This window comes from Neodiprion virginianus, chromosome 3 (assembly GCF_021901495.1).
Source record: "Neodiprion virginianus isolate iyNeoVirg1 chromosome 3, iyNeoVirg1.1, whole genome shotgun sequence".
Lineage (NCBI taxonomy): Eukaryota > Metazoa > Arthropoda > Insecta > Hymenoptera > Diprionidae > Neodiprion > Neodiprion virginianus.
Genome location: NC_060879.1, coordinates 35,429,473 through 35,447,855, shown reverse-complemented (window position 1 = coordinate 35,447,855; position 18,383 = coordinate 35,429,473). Strand labels below are relative to the sequence as shown.

The following is an 18,383-nucleotide window of genomic DNA, read 5'->3' as shown; positions in this document are numbered from 1 at the left end:
AAGCTTGATAATATACCACATACGTATTTTGCAGCACAGGATTTTGGGTAATTCCACATAGTACGTCTGTGATATTTGTGACACAGTTTTATACTGATTGTGAGCAGAAGAAATTAGCCAACTAGATTACATGAGATAATTTCCATCTATTTACTGTTTTGCAAATGCCATGTTCATGAATAATTTGATCTGTATTCAAATGCAGACAAATTCACAAGATTACTGTGTGATATTTGTCAGCTTGAAAATTTATATAATATTAACACAGTAAATTAAAATTAGTATAGTTATTCAATACAGCTTAATGGTATATTTGAAAATGATGTCACCCTAAATCTGGATTCGATGCAAAATGGAAGGTATGAGCATAGTAACAGACACTTGAGTTAAATTTTTTTGTTTCCTTTTTGAAATGTTTATTTATTGAATGTAAAGGTAGTCATTAGGCGAGTCCAATACATTAGCATTGGGGCTTCTTTCTGAAAGAGCATCCTTCGGTGAGGCGAGCCTTGCCTCCGGTAGATGTGCAAAGGATGGTGCGGCATCCGTCACATTCAACAGCACGCTGCGCGTGCGAAAAGATAGTCTTGATTGCATAACAACCAGGACATTTGACATCCATGAAATAACTGTTTGGCTTCTGGACCAATCTCTTCAGCTTGTGGCGCCTCTTTTCCTCAGCTGGACTGGGATGCAGGAAATCGCGAGCCAAGGGCATTCTGGATAGCAAAGAAAAGAAACATTTGGTTAATCATGTTACAAGTTGGGCTTTTCAAAACTGTACTTCAGAATCGTATTTTTCAAAAAGTCATAAATAAAACTTGTTATTTTATATATAGGCTGCGAATAATGCGACTAGCGTTTAAGAAATGAACAGATTATATATACGTTTATTTTGTTTTCTTTTATTTACAGATGGAATTCATTAGTGTAATCGAAGATTCTTGAGAAATGAAACATAGGAAACGGATATTCCAAACTTATGGAAAAGTTGTAATGTGAACGCGAATTACAACCTATAATTTTGCTTCACCATGCCTGCAGATCTTGTGCAACTTGACACAAGATAGTGAGAAAAGGTATACTGTATTTTCCGATGATGTGAGTAAAATTTTCAACCAATCGGGCACTAATTCGCGGTACAAGTGTGGGTAGTCTCATTTTTTTAAATATTAAGGTATTTTAGGTGGAAAATATATCCGATACAAAGCAGAATTATCGAGAAGAGGCGGCGACGTTTGGGTACCCCGAGATGCAACCCGGTACGGTTATCAATACTCAGGAGCTGGATTGTTGGATAAATGTATTATGATAAATTACAGTAATACTGGATAGACGTATTAGAGCTTTTACTTACGTGATTTATTCAATGTTTCACCTTAAATTCGACAACTAAAACTCCAGCCACGTGTTTGTAGCGCGAACGCAGAACTGGAAAGGAGCGAAGGTAGCAGGGATATTATGCGTCTCTGACGAGCAAGTACCAACTGATGGAAAAAAAAACCTATAACTGAGTAATGAAAACATCGATTACAATATTGATCAAATCTACGACACGAAGCCTGTAATGATTGAGGAAATATTTTGAAACGACGTATTTTTGCTTATTACGTTAATAATCGTAAATCTTTAAACAGAATCCATTACAATAAAATGCAACACCACGTTGAATACATAGAATCGATTTCCAGATATTTTCAATTCTTCGAGGCGAACATACTGCGGTGTATACATATATACGTATACTTTCTAGTTACATACGACGCAAGTTTTTTCGGTTGAAAAAATCAGCCTCATGATTTCAGACCGTAAATCAATTTAAAATTTGCAGCGAATCATTTGGATTCCCCGTCTGAGGTCTGCTCCGATTCATATGCTTGATTTATTTTCCAGTTGTAACAAGGCTATCGCGAATAGCTAGTAAATAAAACTTCTGTTACGGAGTGTACAGAATGACGTCATTGCGAGTGTGGAATGGGCGGGGAGGAGGTATCGTGCCAGCAGGCAGCAGCACTAGCAAGTCGCAGCCGGCGGTAGTGTGTGTGTAGCTGTTGGCAAAGAGATAGCGAACCTAGCGAAGGAAGGGTGGCCTTTTCCCCGTCAAAGATAATTTATCTCCGGTCCATGTGCTTTGCTGACTAAAATGCTGATCAAGGAATTGTGAGTGTTTTCGATTAATTTATATCGAGGTAGTTCGCTTAAGCCGTATGGCTGGATTTCTTCAAATTCTGATCAAAAGCTGGAGGGTGGTTGCTAATCTTTAACGGCGACGGGCAGGGGGGAGGGCAGCCTCATCCCTACAATTTTCTAAGGGGTATTGGCGCAAGAAGGGGCTAGCGTAACAAAAAAAAAGAGAGAGAAATAAACTACGTCCACATACTTCGATATTTTATGCTAATGTATAGATTATTTTTTGATTAGTCATATTGCAAGCAGTAAAGTAACTCGTGTTTTCATTGTATGTGCCATTTGGTGCTAGGAGAAAACAGTTCAAGGCCACAGATCCAAAGTGTTAAAGTTTGACAGTATTGTAATACTCTATATTGTTTTTGTTCACAGCCGTGTCACTCTTCCCCTCACCGTCGAAGAGGTAAGTCAATAATGAAGATTGAATATTATTGGATATTCTGGGTTCATTTTATTTCACCATTTTAAAACCTGCCTCTTCATTCATATGCTAGGAAGCAAATGTTAATTGAATGTTTCCAGACATTGCGTAATATCTCCAAGTCACAACTCACCTAAACATTGTTTACTCCGTATTTCTACGCATTTAATTGTACGGCACGGTAACATTCCGGGATCTTACACGCTGCTTAGATATGCCGAATACACTGCTATTAGATTGCCAGTTTAAAAAAAAATTAGATATCAATTTTACCGGCTGTCCCTACGTGATATGCAGAGCAATTGCATGTAACACATCCAAGATAAATATGTCCAGTCGTTTTCTTTTCATGATAATTATATCAAGCCTATCTGTTACTTGAGATTCTTCATTGGATTAAGTTTATATCATTGAATCCAGGTGTTTGTCTGTAAACTTATTTGCACCTTATATGTATCTAGTTCGAATTATTTTGGTTGAGATATAAGATAAAAACAGAAGTTGCAACATTATTCCTCATTTCATGCTTGATGAAATTACTATTCTCCTATATCTCTTTCAATTAATTATTATATGTTTATAGTACCAGGTGGCACAACTTTACTCTGTCGCTGAGGCGAGTAAAAACAATACAGGAGGTGGAGAAGGAATAGAAGTTTTGAAAAATGAGCCATTCACAGACTATCCGTTGCTTGGAGGAAAGTACTCTTCAGGGCAATACACGTATAAAATCTACCATTTAGCAAGCAAAGTGCCAGCATTCATCCGTCTCTTGTTACCAAAAAACTCTTTGGAAATACATGAAGAAGCGTGGAATGCTTATCCCTACTGCAAAACAGTGATAACTGTAATTGGCAATTACTAAGTATTATCTATTAAGGTCACATTCAATATTATTCGCATAGAAATACAGACCATTTGTTGTTTTGGAGTTTATGCTGCAATGTAAAATGTGTAATCATCAATTTTCAAAATCATTGATGATTTAAGATCCCTTCGTTTTTGCCTGCTTCGTTTGTGCAAAGATATATAAAATTATTTCTAAACATTAATTTCACCAAATATGCTCATATACATAAATGAGCTATCCTCGGCAAGGCTATGACCTTGGTTTTGATGATATCAAGTCTTACCAGTGAAGAAATGCCTTGCCTATGGATAGTAAATATATTAAATGTGCTTAGATTAATAAATTCACTGCGTGTAATGTTATTTGATATCGGTTGAGTCATATCGTGAATTATCTCTATTATTTTTCTAAACAGGTAGCAGTGCATGCTTTAGTTTGATGGATTCATACTCATATTTCTATTTGTCTGAAGTAACCTTTTCACCGCTTTTCAGAACCCAGGATACATGAAGGACAATTTTATTATTATGATTGAATCGTTCCACATTGGAGATGTAGGAAACCAAAATAATGTAAGCTCTCATTAACTATTCAATATAGATAACAGATTGAAGTTTGACTTGAAAAATTGGGTTGGATTAGTCACTATTAGCTATGCTGCAAGCTGAATACATTGAAGTTTTATATCGTTGTCATTAAAATATGGGTTCTTCATTATTTGTTTTAATAGCGCTGAAGCATCTTCAATTTTCAAGTCAAAAAATCAATGAGCTGCCCTACTATCTCGAACACGAATCGTTCATCTTATCTAATCATTGGGATAATCTAACCGGTCAATGTAATATAATTTTAGGTGCACGAATTACCTGCTGATAAATTGAAAATTCGAGAAGTTGTTTACATAGACATAGCTAATGATCCAATAGCAAGTGCCGATTATAAGGCGGATGAAGATCCATCTACGTTCCATTCCAAAAAGACAGGCCGAGGGCCGCTGGTTGGCAAGGACTGGAAAAATAATGTTCAGCCTGTAATGACTTGTTACAAATTAGTAACTTGTGAGTTTAAGTGGTTTGGTCTGCAGACCCGGGTTGAAAACTTTATCCAGAAGGCGGAAAGACGTTTATTTACCAATTTCCATCGACAAGTCTTCTGCTGGATGGACCGTTGGTCAGGATTAACAATGGCAGACATTAGGGCCATTGAGGATAATACTAAAGAAGAATTAGATAGAGTAAGTATTGCTATCATCACCGTAAATTGAATTTTTGTTTTCAACGCACTTACTGAATAGAGATTTTGAATAGTTACTTTCATGTTATTGCGTTTGTGAAAATAAATTCTCTCCATAATTAAATGAATTTTGAAAAATTATCACATAAACAAATAGGATGAAAAAATTGGCTGGTACAATAATTCCAAAATTTTTTTAGTCTTGCTTTTTGAGTATGGTATTTAAATTGTTTCTAGCAACGGCACCAAGGCGAAGTACGAGGTATGCGGGCTGAAGATTGAGACATTGGTGCTCACTTATGGATAAGTTTAAACGATTTCACTATAAACACACATAGGTATATACAGCTGTACTTGGTTTCTGCGACCGTGGCTGTTTTCAGATTTTTTTCTGTCTAGAATACAGCAATGCATGTATTATTATTATTACCACCATTTTAATTTATTTATATTTACAAGTGTTTTAGATAGATGTACCTATTGTCAAAGATTACTATTATTAATAATATAAAATATTAAATCTGGGGGGCCCTACTAAAGTAATGATTGTTTCAAATGGGGTTTGATGGCAACCAATATAAACAATTAAACAACAATAACAACAATAATAATAATAATAATAAATATCATAGTAGCTGGATAATATTAATTATAAACGTTCGTTAACAAGCAATCAACAAAGGCTTGTGTGAGTGCAGGGTGCTCAAAAGTTGTAGCACTGTCTGAAAATCGTAGTCAAATATTTAAAAAAAAAGAACCTACCGCGTTTAAAACTGTCAGCCTAGTCCATTTATAGTAATGAAACAAGTGTTCAAGGTAAATTAATCGTAAAAGAAACAAAAATATATACAAGTAATGTTCTGCATTCAACGGTCGTAAAACGATTTGTGAGCATGACTCAATAAATACTGTTCTAGCAGCTTTCTATTTCGTTTTTTCGATTTTCATCCATACTACGTCCGAAAATTCATTTCGAGCAGAATAGATTTAAATATTACAATCTTGCCAGTTTCAATACGTTTTATAACAGTGTGAACTTATAAAATTCCATTTAATTTGCCAAGTTTGGCCATGCGAAACTGATATTATACCATGACAAATGAATACTTTGTTCCTACATAATAATGGGTATACCTGATGAGATTTTTATCTCCTAAATTATATGCTCCAGGGTTAATAGACAATCAGTTGTTGTATTTTTTGTTTTTATGGATTCATCACGTTCGGTGCTTTTTACTTTATCATTCTTTCTTCCTCCGGTTAAAGCACATCACACATATTTGAGTTCTGTTTTGAAAATGTCGCCTTAGATGATTTTATTTGTCAACTTGACAATTTGTTATTTTTTGCCAGACTTTGTTATCAGCTTCGATCTTTTGAAATATCATACCTAAAATTATGAAAAATTGTCCACGATTGAATGCAAAAAATTAACAATTATCAAGTGACAGAGTGATAGTATTGAAATTTATCGCTCACTTCTTTCCAACAATTGGTTTGTTCATTACGAAAATATTTTTATCATCTGATATGTTGGAAACTTTTTTATCGAACTGTTGTTTTCTTACATTTGTTTTCATACACGACTTCTCTCTTCAAAGTCTTGAATATAATTAGATTATGTTGAAAAGTGGTGAATGCAAGCTATTTGCATTTTGCTAGGCTAAATAGTTGAATGTATTTGCTGGCTTATTTTTTGGCATTTGACTACGATCCTAAAACCACATTACCACTACCAGTTGTATCTTGAAGGTATAAATATGAATTATTCTATGTAAACTGAACGAATTGAGATATACTATATAATACTATATATATATATATACACACGAATATATATATATAAATAATTTTAGCTGTCTGTCGATAAATGCTATGGAAATAATTAGGTAATTGAAATTTTGTCAGCAGTAGACGAATGAAGGAAGGGTGTACTGTACATAAAAGAAAGTACAGTGAAATTCAAAATATTATTACATAGTGATTTGCGTATTCACATTTAAAAAATTTTCACGTGTTCTATGGGCGCATGCAAAAAATGCTTGTTTATAGACTAAAAAGAGATCTCAAAAAGACTGGGAACTGTAGTACCAGTTTTAGGATGTACAAAAATTGTTTTTCCAAAAAAGTGACAAATCGATATTAGTTCCCTTTTAACATGTATTATATCTTTTATAATAATACTAGCTAACCTGGCAGACCTTGTCTTGCCTTTTCCGGTAGGTACGCGATAATGTATTAACAATATGCAAAATAAGTTAACACTCACCAGAAGATAGAGATATAATATTATAAGAATGAAAATGATGAAAAATTTTAGTATCCCTCTATATCAGCATTTATTTGTAATGCACGTTAGATAATTTTTTTGGGTCATACTGCATTTTCCTTGTTAAAATATAAAAGAGATAATATGTGTTGAACGGATGCTAATATCAGTTTTTCAGTTTTTTACAAAAAACTTGTTCGCACACTCTAAAACTGGTTTTACAGTGCTCAGTCATTTTTTTTAAGACTAGAAGCAAGCATTTTTTGCATGCGCCTGTCACAAAGCCGAAAATTTTTTAAATGTCAAACTTTAACGTACAAGTAATATTTGTTATTCGACATAACTTTAAGTCTACGCGTTATAGGAAATTGTTTAGAACATTGTTCGATAACAAGCGATTTTAATTTTCTTTTTCTTAGGCATACTAATGTCTTATTAATGTGCTATAACGTAAATGACTGATTGTACTTCAGAAGATAACTATGCTGGCAGATATAACGATGTGATGTATTATAAAAATGTAGAAAAAATATGAAGGAGCGTCACCTTTGTTTTTATAACTCATTAACTTAGTCTATGCTATGCTGAATATTTGTTGACAAAGCGTGTTGTCTAATAAATTTCAGTCAACCAATGAATGTAATCTTTTTGGACATCTTCGGTTAACTTCATTTTCATGTAATACTTTTTACTTTGAAATTTTTTTTAGCACATCTCTGTTAGCGCGCAAATATACTACGTAATTTTAATATAACTTTGAATTAAAAAGTAATGCTTTGAAAGTAAGGTGTCGGTTTGGTTCAGTATAAAAAAAAGTTGACTCAGTTATTATTACTGTAAAATGGCTGACTGGGAATATTAAGTAACAAAAAAATTTCAAAATTAAATAGAATAATGCCTGGTTAATTATTTACGTTAGATAAAGATATCATTGAATACCAAGTAACAATATTTGCCCAAAATGTTAACAAATAAGACTGCTGGCTAGCTGCAAAATAATATATGATTTACAAATTACTACGTTGTTTGAAGCAAATTGTTGCTGTATAGATCACTACATAATTTGAATTTCACTGTATATATATATTATATATAGCTACATATTACTTTTGTCCTAATTCTACCTAATTGTTAATGAGAAGCTAGTTGTTACCCATGAGAAAAAAATTAGGAAATTGGGAGGGAAATCCTGTAGCGCTGCCAAAGGCCCTGAAGTACCCATATGTGTTGGACAAGTCACGAGGTCAATACGCTAATAAAAATAGAGATACTGCAATGTATAAAATTTATTGATCCTGTCAATATACAAAAATATGCATAGACAATTGTTATCATAATAATTATGTTTCTATACTAGGTGTATTACAGTTCAATATAATTAGCGACATCAGTCTGTGTTCCTTGGCAATGCTTAGAGTGTGTACAAATGTATCCCACTTTCAGTTTGCTGTTTGTATGAATTCAACATTTTGTTAAATAATTCACTCAGGTGAGTGTACAGAAAATATTCAAAGAAATTTTCACTTGCTCAGCAATATCCAAAATACCGAAAATAAATACATTATGAATTTGAATAGCTGCAAGAATGAAAGTTCAGTAGATCTATTGAATATACAAGAATTTTATTCCGTATACGTGATAAATTTATGTATTTATTTACATATGCTCTAACCCATGTGAAACATTTGTTAAATTTCAGTATATTCAGCACTAGGATCAAAAGGATATTGCAGATAATTTTTTCTTATTTACAAACTTTATTATTTGCTGCAATTTCTAAAAACAGTGCAAGTATAAAAGTACAGGTTACAACTCAACATCTAGAATTCACTGCTCAGCAATTCGCAAACTTATTTATTTGCAGTAAGTCGCAATGAACGTACTAGTAATTATATGTGTACATAATTTTGATTGTTTAATTACTAAAACGTCATGGTTTCAAATCATCAGTACCCAAGTATACCTGTAGTTATTATCAAAATTGATTAGTTACGAAAATCGAATACACTACACTTTGACATGTTGTGTGGTGTTATTCCAGATTTATAACGTGACGCGTAGGGTATTTCCAAAGTCTTCAGTGGCAAAAACTACTGCTTAAACGTGTGCCAGTATTTGTAGCACAATACTTTATTGCAAAAGCAATTGTAAGGTGGATTATGTCGTGAGTCGGACGTTTGGCAAACTAAAGATATGATACTACTAATTAAGACCATATTCTTTAATAAGGTTTCCTGCGATCACAAGTCTCTGTATTTCCGAAGTTCCTTCATAAATTTCAGTAATTCTTGCGTCCCTGTAATGACGTTCGGCAGGCATATCTGTTACATACCCCATGCCACCTAAAATTTGGATGCATTGATGCGCACAGAACGTTGCTGCTTCAGATGCAGCTAGTTTTGCCATTGCTGCTTCCTGTATACAAAACAATCAATGCATTTATCAATTTCACGATCAATTAGAATTGGGGAATGCTCTAAATGAGTAATTGGACATTTTTTTGCATCATATGAGCAGGCACAAATCTTCGTCGTTGTTAAAAGTAACATACCTTTGTGTATGGTTTATTGTTATCCTTGAAGTAAGATGCTCGCCACGTGAGAAGACGCGCACTATCAAGTTTCAGTGCCATGTCAGCAATTTTTTGTTGAATTGCTTGCAATTTTAATATAGAGTTACCAAACGCGGTGCGCTTTGATGCATATTCCATTGCACAATCCAGAGATGCTTGCGCGATTCCTAACGCTTGACTGGCAATTCCTATGCGACCAGCATCTGAAAGCAAGGAAAAAAGAATTAATTTGATTGTTGTTTTCTACAAGAGTCATGTCAAAAATTAGAGAATGGTAGGTTCTTCTGTGAAGAGATTTGTTTTAGGAGGTCTCTAATGTTGCACTAATTCTGTGATCATTTTCAGATTTGGAATACACTCAACATTGGCAGTAATATGGCTGAGGGAAAAGGATTCTTACCTAGAGTCATCATAGCAATTTTGAAGCCCATTCCTGGCTGACCCAGCAGATTCTCTTTGGGTACAACGCAGTCTTCAAATATCAAAGAACACGTGCTACTACCCCGAATCCCAAGTTTGTCTTCTTTTTTTCCTAGGCTTAGGCCATTAATTGGCTTGGGTGCAATCACAGCACTGATTCCTTTGTGCTTTTTAGACTTGTCTGTGGTGGCAAATAAAACTACAGCCTCAGATTCAAATCCATTTGTGATCCACGACTTGGTGCCATTGATTACATAAGTGCTTCCATCTAATTTTGCAGTTGTCGACGCAGCCCCAGCATCTGATCCATTTCCTGGTTCGCTCAGAGCAAAGCAACCAACTTTCTTACCATCGGTAAACCCGGTGATAAATTTCTCTTTTTGCTCCTGATTGCCAAATTTCTCTATCGGACCCAAGTACAATGAATTGTTTACACTCATTATAACTCCAGCGCTTGCGCAACCCCTCGATATCTCTTCCATAGCAATTGCATATGCCAGGTAATCCAGTCCAGTTCCACCTAGACTTTCAGGGATTGTTATACCCATCAGACCTAGCTCCCCCATCTTTTGGATCTTATCTCCCGGGTAGCGGTGTTCTCTATCAGTCTTTGCCGCAATCGGTTTTAACTCTGCTTCGGCAAAGTCTCTGAAATAACAGCATATGGGCGAGATATTTCAAATATGAATTGGGTACACTTTTCACCTTTTCAAAGACATTCTATAAATACTTTATCATTCTTCTGATAAGGTACATACCTGCATGTTTTGTAGAGCATTTGATGGGTTTCAGGCAATGATGAGATGGAGGCAATAGTTCTCGCATTGTGTTGAATCCTGCAGGTGCGATGAAGAAAATCTGCAACAATTACAGCGTTTTTTAATAACATTCCCCTCTATACGATATACAACACTGTTCTAAATTGTATCGACTCACTTATAATTTTCGTCGTCTGCATATTTGATACAGTTCAATTACTCTTCGAACACATACGTACGTCAATTACGTACGCACAATTAATTTCTCTATTCGTTTCTAGACCGACGGCCACAATCAAACTTCGTAATTTGGACTTGCGACTCTGATTACGCTGAGTAGATATGTGTATATTCTACTCCGCGATGCAAACTAAATAGTTCCTCAGTAGAACATGAAGAAATTCAGCCAGTGTACGACGCTGGGATGAACAGAACAGTGTTGCCAGACGTCAGATGTACAGTTTTCCTTTGGCAGTCACTGTTCAAATTACTGTCGTCAAAATCGTAATTGACCACACCACGGTGTATAACGTGACAATGTAGGTATCTGAGCATCTCATATGATCTTACGCGAGCATTTTGTCGCTGCTTATTATTTTACAAATATTCTGCAGGATGACGCTGCCAATCGCTCCGGGACGTGGCGTCAACTGGTCTAAAATTTGAGGAACCATTTTTACCGCACGTCATTATGAATTCTCTTTGTGAGTACTCAGCCGTTGACTGAAGAACATAAAGACGGATACCCTGGTTAAATTTTTGTGACCAGTTTTTGGCGGGCAAGTGGATCCAGGTGGGCCTGGGGGCGTGGGAGGGTTCTGCTCTATCGACTCTACCTAACGAGCTCGCACCGACGTTCGTAGCAGCCAAAGGAGTGTCGGTATCAAAGCTTGAGATTGAGTCGGTACAAAGTGAGTACGTAAGACTACTTGTCGACTGCGCCTTAGAAATGTCGATCAGCTCGATCATCCCTGTGATATGAAGCGTAACCGCGTCTATCGCCAACCAACCCCTACTATCTCTTCCTCCTCCTCCTCCACCCGCTCGTCGTTCAAGTCGTCCTCGTGCTCGACCACCTCCGATCACCTCCAACCACCTCGAAACACCTCCTACGACCACCTACCATCTCCTATCACCTCCAAACACCTCCTACCATCTCCGTCCGCCTCCTGCCACCGCCTGCCCGCCACCTGCCACCTCCTACCACCGCCAACCACCACCAAACACCTCCTACGTTGACTAAAGAATATAAAGACAGTTGCCATGGACTTTGGTGTGACAACCGAAAATCGTCATGTGCCTGCGCTCCCTGAGATGTTTCAACGGTAGAGTTGAGAATTTATTGCAGAACATCAGAGAGTTGCCGATTACGACATGATGCTGGTTGCATTCACCTTCCGACTAACAGTCTTCGCAATGGTAAGCCCAAGCCAGTACTTAGCCTGTGCACTTATGGACTTGCAGCGTTACCGACTTGTCGGCGATACAAGAAATTAATAATGAGAATAAATTTCTTCCAAATTCGTAGCAAAATAGTGATTTAATTAGAGTATAGGTACGCGAGAAACGAATGTATACATAGATCATAAATAATAATAGATCAGATGTAGTGATGATGCAGAGACCAGAAACTATATATGTATATCCGGTCCATGTACGATATTAATATACATAGTCTATTTACGATTAATATGTGATGCATACTATAAATTTTATAATTTTCCAGGAGACAAACTAGATTGTCCACAATAATACGAATATAATATGACAGTAGAAGAATTATTCATTTCGAGATGGGATTCTATTCGACACGCGCTCGATGTATTCCATAACATTAATATTCATAATTATTCCAACAACTTTTCATTTGCTCTCTCGATCTTGAATTTTCGTAGGCATGGAATCGAAACGCTGTTTTAGCTAGTCGCAAGTGAAGTATCTACGTTGGGTAGAAAAGCAGAATTGATTTTCAAAAAGTGTTCGTATGGAAAAAAATTCAGAGTAACTGTAATACATCACGGATGCGCTAATTTTCATCGAGATGAAATGGATGCTCCGTATATGAGACGGTGTTTGACGCAGTGTTCTGATTTGAAGACCTAAAAAGGTGATTGTTGGAGATTTTTTTTTTTTTTTTGTTGATAGGGAGAGATAGAACGAAGCTTCTTAGAACTTCGAGTGTAATGTAACACACATTTGAGAGGTACAAGCAAAGATTTTTATCATCCAACCGTCGCAGAACGGCAGCGTTATTAGCTGACCCGTTAACTGAAGAATATATCTTTAGTCACCGGCTGACCGTCGAAAGGCCTAGCCGCTCGACTCTGGAATCGGCAGAAAAGATAAAGTGCGTATTTCTTGTCTGAAATGGGAAAAGTAATATCATTATACATCATATCATACATTATACATCATACATCATACATAGTATTAAAGTTCGAAACCAAAGTTTGGGTGTTCGGATGTTCAGAAAGTGACGTCGCCCAAATTTTTTTTCTCTTGACGTCAACGATCTCCAGCCGAATTCCTCAGTCTAGAAACAACCGCATAGTAGAGCGGACGTATGAGAATCGCGTTCCGCAGATTTCGAGTACCGGGTACTCTACCTCCTGGATCCTGCGCTCCGGGTCCGCTTCCTCGTGCAAGTCGACTTTCTGAACAAGCGCTCCGTGGTTTCTGCGCTCTAGGTCGGCTACCTGGTGAAACTCGACTTCCAGGTAAAGCGCTCCGCAGTTTCTATGCTCCAGGTCCGTTACCTGGTGAAACTCGACTTTCGGGATAAGCGCTCCGTGGCTTCTGCGCTCCAGATCCGCTACTTGGTGAATCTCGACTTCCAGGACAAGTGCTCCGTAGCTCATTTTATAGTATTTCTGATTATTTTCTTGGTACAATGTGTCAATATAAAAATTATATTAATCCTTACACAATATTTTTGATTTGTTTTGATGCTGAGAATATTTATTAGTATTCAACGTATAACCCGAGGTTGTTAGCGGTGGTCGTTGGCGGTGGTCGGAGGTGGTCGGGGGTGGTCGGAGGGGGTGAGGGGTGGTTGTGGGTCATCGAGATGGACGAGGAGGAGGACGAGGTGAGGGAGGATAAGGAAGACGAGGAGAACAAGACGAGGATTTGTGCACAGTGAGTATAACATTTTTATAATATTTAATGGCAATTGTAATTATATTTTATCTAAAATTTTTCACACTTGTCATGTTTACAATAAATTATTTCGATTCATTTTTGCCGCAAGCCCAAATGCAGTAGCTATCAATGCGCTACTAAAATATCTACAATTTTTTATCATTTTCTTATAATCTTCTTGGTGGAATGCATCATTGAAAAAAATCATATTAATCCTTACACAATATGTTTATGTGTTCTAATGCTAAAAATATTTCATAGTATTCGACGTACAAACCGAGGTGGTTAGCGGTGGTCGTTGGAAGTGGTCGGAGGTGGTCGGAGGTGGTTGGGGGTGGTTGCGGGTCATCGAAGTGGACGAGGAGGAGGCCGAGGTGGAGGGGGATGAGAAAGACGAGGAGAACAAGGTGGACGAGATGGACGAGGATTTGTGCACAGTGAGTATAACATTTTTATAATATTTAATGGCAATTGTAATTATATTTTATTTACAATTTTTCACATTTGTCATGTTTGCAATAAATTATTTCAATTCATTTTTCGCGCAAGCATCAATTCAGTAGCTATGAATGCACTGATGAAAATTATATTATTATTAATTAAATAATTACTTATATCAATTCTTACACGATATTTTTGATGTGTTCTTACACTGAGAATATTTATTACTATTGAAGGTATAACCCGAGGTGGTTAACGGTGATCGTTGGAGGTGGTTGGCGGTGATGAAAGGTGATCGGAGGAAAAATACGAGGGTGACAAAGACGAGGAGGTGGACAGGGATGGGGAAGAGAAAACGTTGGGTGCAAGTGCCTGCCCTGGCGTACCCCCCCGGTTCCGTGCTTTCGAGAGGGGGCCAGCTAATACCCCGCACAAGTGCCTGACCTCGCGCGCGCGCGCCCCTACCCCTCGCGTGCCGCTGCGTGCCCTTGCTATTCAGGTGCTCTTGCACCTCTCCTTGCTTCGTCTTCTGCCTACTTGTTGTTAAGTTATCCATACTGAAATGCTTGTTTAATGACGACGGTTCGGCCATCATGGCAGCCACACCGCGGTGTGGCACCTTCCCCCACTGGAAAAAATCCTATCCCCTCGCACAGAAGCCGCTGTCGGTTTATCGGGTGGTCTGCCCTATCCATGCCCATCCCTAGCTCTTTCCAGTCGCGCGGCCGGTGATTCCCCTGCTAATCCGAAGCAGGGTAGGCCACCGGCCGAGTAAGACCTTGCCGGATTTGCCCTACCGGACATCGGGTATGAGGAAATACTGACCAGGTAATCCTCCACGCATGCGCCCGGGGCCCCAGGTTTGACCCCCAGATTGGCTCCAAACAGCCGCGGGGAGTGGTTCTCCCACTTTGGGCATGTGGTTTCGTGGGACCTTCGCCATGAAACCGAGGTTCCGTGGATTTACGTTTACCCGTAGTAAGCCACAGCGGTCCGGTAAAGGTACTGACTTCACCCGCAGCCCCGGTCGGTCGGCTACTACTCCTTCCTTGGTGAGTCTCCGAGGAATCGCTCCAAGGGCCCCAACGCACCAACCCAAGCATTCGTTCCATTCACACACTCAATACCGAGGGATTGAGCCGGTTGTCTGAGTGACCGCTCGTCCTGAGGTTAGCCCAGCCTCGAGATTCAAGGAATCCCGGCGCCGGAATGACTTTCAAGACTCATTGCGACCAAGCCCGTACACCACGACAAGGTGACAACCGAGTAGGGAAAGGCTTTGAGACCCTTTGCATTTTTTGCGAAAATTTTCACCACTTTGTAAAGTGCTGGAATAAATTATTTCATGCATTCTTCCGACGTAATTTTGCGAGAAAAATGGATAGGGCGCAATTCCAATACGCTGCGATGAACGCATCAAAAGTTACAGCCTAAAAACCAGAACCTGAATTTTCGACATTTTTCAGCAGGTGCTTTTTCGCTCGCCGTTCCTCTCCTGTTGGTCCTGCGCTTTTTTTGCTGCGATTTCTGAGTTCCTGAGGGTCCAATTGGTCAGATCAGGGTCATTTAAATCGAATCTGAGACCAAAAGTTTCTTGCCTAAAAAAAAAGTAAGGCTAACCCCTTTGTGTTTTTGGCGAAAATTTTCGCGATTTTGAGAAGTGCTGGAATCAATTCTTTGGCGCACTATATCGACGTGATTTTGCGAGAGAAATGGATTGGGCTCAATCTCAATACGCTGCGATGAACGCATCAAAAGTTACAGCCAAAAAACCAGAACCTGAATTTTCGACATTTTTCAGCAGGTGCTTTTTCGCTCGCCGTTCCTCTCCTGATAGTCCTACGCTCTTCTTGCTGCGTTTTCTGAGTTCCTAAGGGTCCAATTAGTCAAGAAAGGGTCATTTAAATCGAATCTGAGACCAAAAGTTTTTTGCCCAAAAAAAAAGTAAGGCTAACCCCTTTGTATTTTTAACGAAAATTTTCGCGATTCTGAAAAGTGCTGGAATCAATTCTTTGGCGCACTATATCGACGTAATTTTGCAAGAGAAATGGATTGGGCTCAATCTCAATACGCTGCGATGAACGCATCAAAAGTTACAGCCAATGAACGAGATCCTGCGTTTTCGACATTTTACAGCGGGTGTTTTTTTGCTCGCCGTTTCTCTCCTGTTGGTCCTGCGCTCTTTTCGCTGCGATTTCTGAGTTCCTGAGGGTCCAATTGGTCAGATCAGGGTCATTTAAATCGAATCTGAGACCAAAAGTTTTTTGCCTAAAAAAAAAGTTAGGCTAACCCCTTTGTGTTTTTGGCGAAAATTTTCGCGATTTTGAAAAGTGCTGAAATCAATTCTTTGGCGCACTATATCGACGTAATTTTGCGAGAGAAATGGATTGGGCTCAATCTCAATACGCTGCGATGAACGCATCAAAAGTTACAGCCTAAAAACCAGAACCTAAATTTTCGACATTTTTCAGCAGGTGCTTTTTCGCTCGCCGTTCCTCTCCTGATAGTCCTACGCTCTTCTTGCTGCGTTTTCTGAGTTCCTGAGGGTCCAATTAGTCAAGAAAGGGTCATTTAAATCGAATCTGAGACCAAAAGTTTTTTGCCCAAAAAAAAAGTAAGGCTAACCCCTTTGTGTTTTTGGCGAAAATTTTCGAGATTTTGAAAAGTGCTGGAATCAATTCTTTGGCGCACTATATCGACGTAATTTTGCGAGAGAAATGGATTGGGCGCAATTCCAATACGCTGCGATCAACGCATCAAAAGTTACAGCCAAAAAACCAGAACCCGAATTTTCGACATTTTTCAGCAGGTGCTTTTTCGCTCGCCGTTCCTCTCCTGTTGGTCCTACGCTCTTCTTGCTGCGTTTTATGAGTTCCTGAGGGTCCAATTAGTCAAGAAAGGGTCATTTAAATCGAATCTGAGACCAAAAGTTTTTTGCCCAAAAAAAAAGTAAGGCTAACCCCTTTGTGTTTTTGGCGAAAATTTTCGAGATTTTGAAAAGTGCTGGAATCAATTCTTTGGCGCACTATATCGACGTAATTTTGCGAGAGAAATGGATTGGGCGCAATTCCAATATGCTGCGATCAACGCATCAAAAGTTACAGCCAAAAAACCAGAACCCGAATTATCGACATTTTTCAGCAGGTGCTTTTTCGCTCGCCGTTCCTCTCCTGTTGGTCCTGCGCTTTTTTTGCTGCGATTTCTGAGTTCCTGAGGGTTCAATTGGTCAGACCATGGTCATTTAAATCGAATCTGAGACCAAAAGTTTTTTGCCCAAAAAAAAAGTAAGGCTAACCCCTTTGTGTTTTTAACGAAAATTTTCGAGATTTTGAAAAGTGCTGGAATCAATTCTTTGGCGCACTATATCGACGTAATTTTGCGAGAGAAATGGATTGGGCGCAATTCCAATACGCTGCGATCAACGCATCAAAAGTTACAGCCAAAAAACCAGAACCTGAATTTTCGACATTTTTCAGCAGGTGCTTTTTCGCTCGCCGTTCCTCTCCTGATAGTCCTACGCTCTTCTTGCTGCGTTTTCTGAGTTCCTGAGGCTCCAATTAGTCAAGAAAGGGTCATTTAAATCGAATCTGAGACCAAAAGTTTTTTGCCCAAAAAAAAAGTAAGGCTAACCCCTTTGTATTTTTGACGAAAATTTTCGCGATTTTGAAAAGTGCTGGAATCAATTCTTTGGCGCACTATATCGACGTAATTTTGCGAGAGAAATGGATTGGGCTCAATCTCAATACGCTGCGATGAACGCATCAAAAGTTACAGCCAAAAAACCAGAACCTGAATTTTCGACATTTTTCAGCAGGTGCTTTTTCGCTCGCCGTTCCTCTCCTGTTGGTCCTGCGCTTTTTTTGCTGCGATTTCTGAGTTCCTGAGGGTCCAATTGGTCATACCAGGGTCATTTAAATCGAATCTGAGACCAAAAGTTTTTTGCCCAAAAAAAAAGTAAGGCTAACCCCTTTGTATTTTTGACGAAAATTTTCGCGATTTTGAAAAGTGCTGGAATCAATTCTTTGGCGCACTATATCGACGTAATTTTGCGAGAGAAATGGATTGGGCGCAATTCCAATACGCTGCGATCA

At 38.3% G+C, this 18,383-nt stretch overlaps 3 protein-coding genes and 1 long non-coding RNA gene across 4 annotated transcripts; 2 read left to right on the top strand and 2 right to left on the bottom strand.

The window, feature by feature from the left end:
* Positions 1-386: 386 nt before the first annotated feature.
* Positions 387-1,509, bottom strand: LOC124301075 (40S ribosomal protein S27). The gene is made up of 2 exons (XM_046755757.1): positions 1,358-1,509; positions 387-719 (listed from the first exon to the last, which is right to left on the bottom strand). Exon 2 carries the CDS (start codon positions 716-718, stop codon positions 461-463), a length of 258 nt encoding a protein of 85 aa, XP_046611713.1. The 5' UTR covers position 719; positions 1,358-1,509; the 3' UTR covers positions 387-460.
* A 495-nt stretch (positions 1,510-2,004) lies between these two features.
* LOC124301073 (phosphatidylinositol transfer protein alpha isoform) lies at positions 2,005-9,035 on the top strand. The gene is made up of 6 exons (XM_046755752.1): positions 2,005-2,160; positions 2,560-2,590; positions 3,192-3,455; positions 3,953-4,030; positions 4,312-4,692; positions 4,929-9,035. The coding sequence occupies exons 1-6, from the start codon at positions 2,144-2,146 to the stop codon at positions 4,971-4,973; spliced, it is 816 nt and encodes a 271-aa protein (XP_046611708.1). The 5' UTR covers positions 2,005-2,143; the 3' UTR covers positions 4,974-9,035.
* Positions 7,235-11,331, bottom strand: LOC124301070 (short-chain specific acyl-CoA dehydrogenase, mitochondrial). Its single transcript, XM_046755749.1, has 5 exons — positions 10,889-11,331; positions 10,711-10,810; positions 9,933-10,600; positions 9,512-9,735; positions 7,235-9,375 (listed from the first exon to the last, which is right to left on the bottom strand). Exons 1-5 carry the CDS (start codon positions 10,908-10,910, stop codon positions 9,163-9,165), a joined length of 1,227 nt encoding a protein of 408 aa, XP_046611705.1. The 5' UTR covers positions 10,911-11,331; the 3' UTR covers positions 7,235-9,162.
* LOC124301076 (uncharacterized) lies at positions 11,130-12,510 on the top strand. Its single transcript, XR_006907391.1, has 3 exons — positions 11,130-11,249; positions 11,325-11,414; positions 11,480-12,510. It is a non-coding gene; the product is annotated as an uncharacterized LOC124301076 (long non-coding RNA).
* The last annotated feature ends 5,873 nt before the right edge of the window (positions 12,511-18,383 follow it).

Bases quoted from the DNA above. Each gene is read 5' to 3' on its own strand.
- LOC124301075 (XM_046755757.1), bottom strand. From the start codon at position 718: ATGCCCTTGGCTCGCGATTTCCTGCATCCCAGTCCAGCTGAGGAAAAG.
- LOC124301073 (XM_046755752.1), top strand. The intron at 2,591-3,191 runs GTAAGTCAATAA...ATATGTTTATAG, and splicing joins TTCCCCTCACCGTCGAAGAG to TACCAGGTGGCACAACTTTA. The intron at 3,456-3,952 runs GTAATTGGCAAT...ACCGCTTTTCAG, and splicing joins ACTGCAAAACAGTGATAACT to AACCCAGGATACATGAAGGA.
- LOC124301070 (XM_046755749.1), bottom strand. From the start codon at position 10,910: ATGCAGACGACGAAAATTATAA. The intron at 10,601-10,710 runs GTATGTACCTTA...CTGTTATTTCAG, and splicing joins ATGCTCTACAAAACATGCAG to AGACTTTGCCGAAGCAGAGT. The intron at 9,736-9,932 runs GTAAGAATCCTT...CCTTGCTTTCAG, and splicing joins AATTGCTATGATGACTCTAG to ATGCTGGTCGCATAGGAATT.